The 10,000-nt window shown below is 35.6% G+C and overlaps 1 protein-coding gene across 1 annotated transcript; it reads right to left on the reverse strand.

Moving 5' to 3' along the window:
- Positions 1-2,263: 2,263 nt before the first annotated feature.
- On the reverse strand, positions 2,264-7,086 carry LOC125223912 (nudix hydrolase 9). The gene is made up of 9 exons (XM_048127218.1): positions 6,886-7,086; positions 6,729-6,803; positions 6,604-6,660; positions 6,278-6,360; positions 5,877-5,935; positions 5,542-5,690; positions 4,032-4,172; positions 3,262-3,420; positions 2,264-2,633 (listed from the first exon to the last, which is right to left on the reverse strand). The coding sequence occupies exons 1-9, from the start codon at positions 6,973-6,975 to the stop codon at positions 2,526-2,528; spliced, it is 921 nt and encodes a 306-aa protein (XP_047983175.1). The 5' UTR covers positions 6,976-7,086; the 3' UTR covers positions 2,264-2,525.
- Positions 7,087-10,000: the final 2,914 nt, after the last annotated feature.

Raw genomic sequence — 10,000 nt, forward strand, 5'->3', positions numbered from 1 at the left:
TAAGTGAGTCATTTCCCTTTTAAGCAAAAAAACTTCCCTCTTACTTTATTCTTCACCTATTTTTCTCTTTCTTTACTTCTCTACTTTCTCCTTTCTCATATTTTACTCTCTCTATTTTAACTCTATAAATAACAATTCCTTGAATCTTTGTGTCCAAAATAAATGTTTGACTTTCTTAGGAGAGAGGGAGTATAACGTATCATTTCCCGAGTAAATAATATAAAGAATAAATCCAGTTGCAAAAAAATTATGCACATACACCGAAACACAAATTTATCACATAATCAATAGTTTATTCAATGAATAAATGATTAAATTTGCAGACAAGCGCTCAGATCTACAAAATCAAGCTCACAAATCCATGGTCCCATCCCTTACCGGTGACGAGGCACTCAAGTCAGGCGAAGAATTACCAGAGTTTTTCAACAAAGATTGAAAAGCATGAAGTGAGTAAACCCCAAAATCAACACCTCTAAGCCAAAGGGTACTAATGGAAAAAGCCTCACTTTCATCGCATATTGTTTAAATCAAGTAGCGTATCCCACCAATTTTGTTGGATACTACATCCGTCCCAAAATAGGAGTCATATTTAGTGTGTGCACAAGTTTCAAGAAAATGTAAAGAATGATGGATTAAAAAAATCAGTGAAATATGATGCTCATTTTTTTATATTGATTTTATAATAAAATACGAGTAAAATGAGCAGTGAAATGTGCGACCTACTTAAATGAAATGATAAAATGTGACTCTTATTGTTGACGTATATCCGCCTAGAATAGTGGATTTTCAAGAAATGTACCTTGGGCCTCAGGTGAAATGCGGGCAAACAAGAATGCATAAATTGCATATCAAACATATGAGTCATATTTAGTTATGACACGAGTTTTAAGAAATAAAAAGTAAAATGTGTTGAATAAGTTAATAGAATATGAGGCTCACTTTATATATATTAGCTTTATAACAAAATGTGAGTGAAATAAATTAGCAGGATGTGAGACCTACTTAACATTTATGGTAAAAGTGAAATAAGACTCTTATTATGGGATAGACCGAAATGACAAATCAAGACTCTTATTGTGGGACGGAGGGAATATTATTCACATTATGTTTTATTATTATTTGCAATTTCAATTAAATATGACATTACAAAAATATGTGTATATATATATATATTTATTTTTTTTGGTAATTACCAAGGATTTCCACCGGCTGGCCCAGTGACTAATCCCTGTGCTGATTTATAGGCACCCCAATGGGTGGGACAGCTGGCCTAAGGATTTAAAGCTGGCTCGGTGACATTACGAAAATATTAATTCATCATGAATATAAACTAAAATTACATCTTTTAAAAATGAAAATTATAAGTACTCCCTCCGTTCCATAGTAATAGAGACATTTCATTTTGCGCACTCGTTTTCCAAAAATAATTATAAATAGTTAAAGTGGAGAAAAAGTAAAGTAAGAGAGAGAGAGAATTTTATAGATAAGATCATAAGACTCTTCTCTATCTTATTCTTTCTTTTTCTTTACTTTTTCTCTACTTCAACTATGTATAATATTTTTTCAAAATGAGTGCGCAAAATGTAATGTCTCTGTTACTATGGAACGGATGGAGTATTTGAAAACATGGTAAACTACTATCCAGGTAATTGGGCGGAGAACTTAGCACTAAACATTTTGTATTGCTCGAGCTACTCCTCGCTGAGGTCATGGTCGTGGAGTACAAACCAATAAGTCAATTACATTAGCTTGTTTCATTTGTTCAAACATTACCCTGTGATATAGGAGTCATATTTGACGTGGGTGCGAATTTTAAGAAAGGTTAAGAATAGTGAATTGGAATAGTTAATGGAATATGAAGTTCACTTTTTTTATATTAGTTTTATAGTAGAATGTGAGTGAATTGCGTTAGTGTGAGACGTACTTACCATTTATGATAAAATGAAATGTGACTTTTATTGTAAGACAGACCGACCAATGATAAAAATGACTATTATTGTGAGACGAAAGAGATAGTATATATGGAGAATACGTCAGGAAACAAAGCTAGGCTTATAGAAGGAATATATAATTGGATTGATTAAAGGTTTGATGACTAAGCATATCATATAAAAATTTCATTCACAAAATTAGTTCAAGCTATAGTCATCTTCTCTGGTGAAGAACTAGTGCACATATTTCTTATCAAAAGAGATAGAATTGCAAAAATCCTTGCCACCAAGATAAATATTCAACAACAGTATACATTATTATCAATCTTGAATGCTTAAACACCCCCTAAGGGTAGTGTGAAATGGGATTTAAACAATAGTACCATAAAATGCATACATACATGGTGTCACAAATTGCAATTCGATTACAAAATTTTGCAATGCAAGAATACTCTCATATAATCATATATTTCACCATGAAACCATCCTATTCATAACAGCTGTGTGATGGCTTCTGAATGGCTCCTCTAATTTCATCTTCATCACAGACTACATCAAAATATATATAAGTCATTATCTTAATTTGCACTGTGCCTACAAGGACTGTTTGTTCTCTTTCACAGCATTAACCATCAACTCATAGAGTGCAAATCCTCCTTGGTGGCATCCCGGCATTTTAGGCGTAATGCGGGCCAAATTACTCTGATGGTGAATAATTGCAAGCAATAATACCGCATGTATCAGTTATAGAGATGTAACATGCAAGAGAATACCACATTTAAGAAACACAACACTAGTAAAGGTTGACAAGCTGGTTCTTCTCATAGAAACTTCTCAAGTTACATAACAGACTTTGCTACTCAAGAAATATTGGAGATCAATTATTGTGGGTTTGCAGCAAATCTGTCACTACAATTTTTATTTGTGTAGTTATTTTGTGTTTCTTCAAATGAAAGTTATTTAAGATTAAGAGTGGAGGATGGGCAGAGATGGAGGATTAAGTAATTCTGTATTTCATCTATTTCAGAGTCAGTATAGATATTTCAAGCACGTAGAACATTTTTTAGAATTAAATGGGAGTTCCATGATCAATTATCAGTGCATGGTGCATAATCAGTCATTAGCTTGATGAGTGCATTGCATATTCCAGCCGTTGCAAGATTCTATATAAGCAACTGTTCATGTAAAGCACATGGTCTTAATAATACATTTTGGCTTTTTCACCCATTTAACTGTAAGGAAATATCTCCTTCATGATGCACTACTCTCAAATCCTACACCTTATAGTCACAGTTCATGTATAAACTTAGAATTAAAATTAAATACTGACCATTGGCATGGTATAAAGCTGGGTTGATTCGTAACTATCTTCAGCGCTCAAATAGCATTTATGAATCTCCTCCGACTTAAGACTGCATTTAATGAAGAAGAAGGCAGTTGGTCTAACATTCAACGCTCTCTGTGATATACCAATAAAGACGGGCTTGCCCTGCACCATAAGAAAAAAAAGCTTCAAAACTTCCTTCATGTTGCTCCAGAGGATCATAGCTTTTATTATGAAACCAGCTTCTAACCGTAAAGTCCTGCACCCGTTTGTCCATGTCATGCTAGTTTTAACATTTGGGATTGCTAATTATCAGTCCTCACACAGTTAGCAACCATCTTATTTGCAACTGTATTTTTTAAGTACTCTTTCAATCAAAGATAGCTTAGTTACGCAGGTATTCCATAAAAAATGCTCTTAAGGTGATAAGACAAATATCATGTGCACTAAAACTCTAGCCTTTGTGTTGTGTTAGTTATTTGTCTTGAAAATGTCAAATCAATTCACCCCCACTAACAAGAAGAATACATTTGTTTAGCCTCCACCTAGTCAGCATCAATCAACAACAACGCACTATCTTAAGAACTTCAATGATATGGTCTCAACCCAACATTATGCTAGAAAGCATAAATTTGGTAGACCCAAAACCTAAAACAAGCTTCTAGTCATTCTTTTAATATATATTATAATAATACTTGATACAGAAGTAGAATGAAAACTGTCAGTTAGCTAGATTGCGAGTTCCACCAGCTTAAAACTAAAAAGGGTTAACTTACAAGGGTAGCAGCAGGAACTCCAATTTCTTCAACTACTTCACGAATAATGCTCTCAAACATTTCCTCAGAAACCCTTTTCTCCACCATCTCCTGGATTGATTCTCCATCTGTTTGATGTCTTATTATGCCAAGTTCTTTGGGCTGCCAAGTTTCGCAATAGTTACTAGGTATTACCTCACCAGAGAAGATGAATATAGCTTGAATAACATTATACTGTTTGGAATTTCAAATTCCTTTTGGAAAACAGAGAGTTGGTGAACATTTTTAGCCACTTTTGATGTGAAAAATTGTTGTTTGTATAGTCACTCTGTTAAAACAATACTCCCTCCGTCCACAATTACACGGCCAAATTTGACCGGACACGGGTTTTAAGAAATGTGGTGGAAAGTCGATGGAAAAGGTTAGTGGAAGGCGGGTCCTACTTTTATATATAAGTTTTATAGTAAAATGTGAGTGAAATAAAGTTACTGAATATGGGGTCCATTACCAAAAGTAGTAAAAAAGCAAATGGATCATTTATTGGTGGACCGACGAAAATGGCAAAATGAGAGATTATTGGTGGCCAGAGGGAGTAAGCTCCTATAGCCCCTCCATGGCTTAAAATACACTCATCTTTTTCAATTTTATTATTTCTTTTCTTTTCCACTTTCTTAGTCCTTCCTTTTAGAATTTTTGCTCTTTAATACTTTGTTTCATTAGCAACTTTCGGATATTGAAGATGAGGTATATGAAACCATTTAAACTGATAGGTACTTGACTACGTGCGACTTGTTCCAGAAAATTGCTTGATGTCAAAAGACATAAAAAAAATATGATTATTGGTTGCATATTTTTGGGTATAGGGTTGAGTGTTCTCATGGTGACCAAAACAGCAAAGAAAAAAAAAACAGATCAACAAAATTGATCATCTCGAAAACGAAAACGAAAACATTCATAACATGGACATAAAAGTAGACAGAATAGAAAAACATGATGCAAAAGACTGAGACAAAGATCGCATGATCAAATAGCCTTTGGAGCAGAACTTTTACTTCAGGTCTCGCAAATCGAGCCAAAATAGAAGTTTTCATGATAGTAACTAAATGATACCCTATTATGAACTTGACAATTTGATTATATGGTTTTCCCTTACTTTAAGCATCATATTTAGGTAAGCTTATCTATTTTTCATCTTAATATTAGGATGAAATTGATTTATTTCCCTTGACTGGAAGACAGTAGTCTTTTCTTTCTTCAAGATATTAGTATATTTCAATAAGATGATATACTCTTGTTCTTTTTCCAAATTGATGAGGTAACGCATTAACAGAAGGAAATTAAGCTGGATTTAGAATAATATTTTGATATTTACTGTTATCACATTAAAGCAAATCAAGCTGGATTTACCTGGACAACTGTATCTCAAGATTCTCAACAATAAAAGAGTAAGAGAGCATGACTTATAATCTTATATTATTAGTAGGATATTGTAAAAAAAGAGAGTAACATAATTAAAACATTATATAAGTACCTCTGGGTGGCCTCCAGGGAAAACAAAGTGCCCCGGGAATTCGCCAACATTGGCACTTCTTTGCAGCACAACCACTTCTTTGTTAGATGTCTCTACAATTGCACCATTGCCAAGAGGATTAGAGGTATGTTGACCCCTTCTCCAGTCGTCTGTAAATAAAGAGCAATAACATTCAATTAGTGAATTTGTTCAATATCAATGAAAACAACACTAGCAATAAGAAATACAATGATCTATGTTTTATAGGTCTTGTGATGGGGAAAGCAATAGCTATACATACAGCTTAAAATTTCAAAGTTCTTGTTTAAAAATACTTCAAGATATAGCAAACTTACCTTCAGATGGAACGAGAAATCTTTCCCATAAAGGATTTAAATTTGTCCCCACAAATGTCCTAAGCAAGATGGAACACCAAATGCATTGTTGAGATTAACAAATGACAACAGTGGAAAAGAAAAATATAATGTAGCATTCTATGTGAGTAAAGAGTATAACATACATTAAAAATCTTTCAGTATAAGTTCATGTATCTATATTTTTGCACCTAATAGACAATTTCTTCAGTGGTTTTTGGTCTTGAAAAAAAACATTGAGGATGCTAGCTAACATTAAGGTTGTGACTGTATTTGAACCTTATCCCTTAAAAATTCCATGTGTATCTATCTATCTACAGTACACACACAGGAGAGTGAGAGGGGGAGTGGGACAGGAGGGAAGGGAGAGTGAGAGAGAGAACCTATAATCTGTCAGGCCAAGGTGAAGGCGAACATTCATCTTCTGAGAAGAATCAGGCCCAAAATCCAGACCGTGGCCACCATACTGTCAAGTTATCAACAGTATAAGATGACTTGCAAATTGTAAAGATCAAATGAGCTAACAAACCATTTTTGGTTAAAACGCAAAATTGGCAATCTTTTCCAATTTCAATAACAAACTTCATTGTAACAACAGGCTCAGCCTACTTGAGAAACATAATTAGAAGGTCGAAATTGTTGTCAGGATTGAAACTAGAAAAAAATTAATAAATCAAAGTTCAGTATTTAAATCAAAGCTTCCACTTACCCTGAACTTGAGTCCATTGAACAAGGATGGGTTTTGTTCAACTCTCCTCTCCCACATCTAACAACAAAATAAACAGAAATTCACAATCAAACAAATAAATCACGTTCTGAAAATAGAAACATAACCTCTGCAATTGTGTTTTCCAAACTGATATCAGGATGGGGAATCCTATCATATTTCTGATCGAACACCGCTGACACCTAGAATTTACAAAAATACAGCATTTTATTTTAATTTAAGCAGGTAAAATGGAAGGAATAAGCCAAGCAGTAGTGGCAATACCTCGGAAGGAGAGAGACCTGCCGGACACGACAGTAGAAGTTTAAATTTGGGAAGTTCATCGAATTCAGTTCGCCGCTCCACTGTTTCCATTACACGCGAACCACGGGAGCGCCAAACTAATCGACGAATTAACCCTGCCACGCCGGGATTGAGCGATTACCTTTTTTTTTATCTTACTATTCTTGGTGTGTACGGGAAATCGATCTCATTTAATCCTCAATTTTGAAAAGTATGTGTAATTAGTCCCAAATAATGAAATTCTCGTTGTGTACTAACCTCAATACCCTGCTCCTTTGGTCCATATGGGCCCTTATTCACATTTATCAATTTATTTGCAACTTATATTCACTATATCCGTCATTATAATTCAATAAACACTAATAATAATACAAATCCTACTATCCATTGTGACTACTTTAACTACCATTCATCTCATCTTTATTACTTAACCAACTGTGCATTAATTCTCATGTCATTTCAATTGCTCATATTTTTATGGGATAGATGAGTAATATTTATCAATCGATCAAACTATCCTTTGGACCCACATTATGAAAAATCAACCCACCAAAGTCTTGACAAACCAAACTGATCGCTTCAGAACTAGAAACCCCCTCTCCATTCGGGTGTGTAACCTTAGTCTCATACTCGTCGTGAAACATCGACGCCTCAAAGAACCCCTTCACATCTGTCATCACACCCGTCTCCTCCTCAGCCGTCGCCTTCACTGACTACTAAACCTATCAACCACGTCGTCGCGCCAAATTATCTATCAAGCACATCTGGTAGCACCCTTGCGGGACCCACGCCGACCACCGTATGTTTCCTTTCACCCCCTAATGCGCGTGCAGCTCCTGCACAGAGCAATGCATTGAGCAGAGCTTCCAAGATGATCATCATGTTGCGTTGAAATCGTCGTCATCAGAAGATGTATTCGTTTTATTGACCATAGGGGCGGTGATGTCGGAGGGGGTCCAGCAGTGTCACGACCGCATTTTCTAAGGATAGAAAATACGGTTGATTGCGACTAGTAGGGGGATTAAAGAAGTGGGGAAGAAATGGGGGAACAATAAATTGGGCTCGAAAATGAATCAAACGTGGAAATTCAATCATTCAAAATAGAGTATCAAATCTCAATAGTTCCAACAACTGAAAAAAACATTATTCAACGATATCAAAAGATAAATGAAACAACGCTCAGCGGAAGCATTCGAGAGTAGAATAATACTATGTATGAAGACATAATATATTCAGAATATTTTAGTGGCTATCTTCTTCATTTTCATGCTCAACATCCACCACGCTCGTCACAGCTCAACCTGGACATAGGGCAAGGCTGAGTACTTGATGCACTCAGTAAACTCATGCCAAAAATATTTTTATCAATAAAGTTATGTCAAGCCACCGTTGAGTGAATCTCGGGTTTTACTTTAAAAAATTGCCGAGAACACTAAAAATTATTTCATCAATAGAACTTGATTGCGCAACTATCTATCTATCTATCTATCTATCTATCTATATATCTATATATCTATCTATCATCATCAATCATCCATCATATACCATATCTGAACCATCGTGTGAAATGAGAATGTGGCCACAAACTCGATCACTAGACCGGCCAATCCAAAAGACGGCTCACGATCCCTATCAATGCACTAGCCTAAGTAGGGGCCCAAACCCTAGTTAGACCTGAATTAATTAACCATTAAAGTCTAGTAGGATGTTATCCTAGTAGACAATCAAATAGGCAATTGGAAACAGAAAATACGGCATAACATAACATTTAAGCCACTCTTATATGACCATATACATATCATTGAAAATAAAGGAGTTTAAATAATAGAGCCCACCTCGTTTGCTTACTTCCTCAACTCGACTTTCCATTCCGGCTTTAAAATAGCATACAAGAAAAACACTTTTTTAAAGAATATAACATGCGAAACAAAATCAAACTTTAGGAAAATAATCTAATTTAAAAACAGAGCATGCGACCTATATAATATTCATTTTACCCTTTAATCTTCCATAGGAAATTCTAAAATTTATTTGGTGATTGTTGTTAAAATTCTAATATCTTATCTCACACCGGTTTGGTAACGATTCTAGCTCACCTATAAGAGTATGGATAACTCTCTCCTATATAAAGTCTTTTAAGGGGTGAGTGGCTCATTTCTAATATGGTATCAGAGCGGGCTCAAGTCGATGATGGATTTATCTCTTATCTCTTCTCTTGCCTACCCACGTGATGGAAGTCCGATGTGTCATTCCGGCCCACACGTGAGGGGGCGTGTTAAAATTCTAATATCTTGTCTCACACCGGCTTGGTAACGATCCTAGCTCACCTATATAAGTGCGGATAACCCTCCTCCTTATGAGGCCTTTTAAGGGGTGAGTGGCCCATTTGTAAGTGTTTTTCGGTAGGGTTCTGCTTGTTGCCGGAGAGTATGTGCTCGGCTCACTGCAGTTGTTGTTTGGTGAGGTTTGCAGTTGTTGTTTGGTGAGGTTTGTTGTAGAATTTTCCCGCTCTGCATTTGCGGTTGATCCTTTTTCAGGTTCTGATATTTCTCTCTTCAAATCTCTCTGATTTTTCAATTCATATGTTTGAATCGGTTCGTTTTTTGCTTCTCATTCTCTATTTTCTCTCTTTTCGGCGTTAATTTCCGCCGATCTGAAATTTCGTTTTCGTTTACTCATTGGATTTGTATGATCCAAGTTTGCATCCTTTGTTTCTGGATTTGTATGATCCAGGTTTGTATCCTTTGTTCATTGGATTTGTATGATCCAAGTTTGTCTCTCTCCGATTAAAATCGGTTGAGTTTTTCGTTTTGAGAATATGTTTTCTCAAACCCTAATCCATCTCTGTTTTCCGATTGTGTCGGATGATTTTTTTTTGGTTTTGTTTGCCCCCTCGCCGTATACAGCTCATCTCAGGAGAGGTTTTAAGTAGGTATCGCTGCGACATTGCATTTGTGTAGCAGAGCCCAAGCCGATGATGGATTTATCTCTTTATTTCTTCTCTTGCCTACCCACGTGATGGAAGTCCGATGTGTCATTCCGGCCCACACGTGAGGGGGCGTGTTAAAATTCTAATATCTTGTCCCACATCGGCTTG

This window comes from Salvia hispanica, chromosome 4 (genome assembly GCF_023119035.1).
Source record: "Salvia hispanica cultivar TCC Black 2014 chromosome 4, UniMelb_Shisp_WGS_1.0, whole genome shotgun sequence".
Lineage (NCBI taxonomy): Eukaryota > Viridiplantae > Streptophyta > Magnoliopsida > Lamiales > Lamiaceae > Salvia > Salvia hispanica.

What these genes read in the sequence shown, in the direction of transcription:
- LOC125223912 (XM_048127218.1), bottom strand. Translation starts at nt 6,975, where the DNA reads ATGGAAACAGTGGAGCGGCGAACTGAATTCGATGAACTTCCCAAATTT. An exon ending in CAGGTCTCTCTCCTTCCGAG is followed by an intron (nt 6,804 to 6,885) that starts GTATTGCCACTA and finishes TGTAAATTCTAG; the next exon opens with GTGTCAGCGGTGTTCGATCA. An exon ending in CTTGGCCTGACAGATTATAG is followed by an intron (nt 5,936 to 6,277) that starts GTTCTCTCTCTC and finishes CATCTTGCTTAG; the next exon opens with GACATTTGTGGGGACAAATT.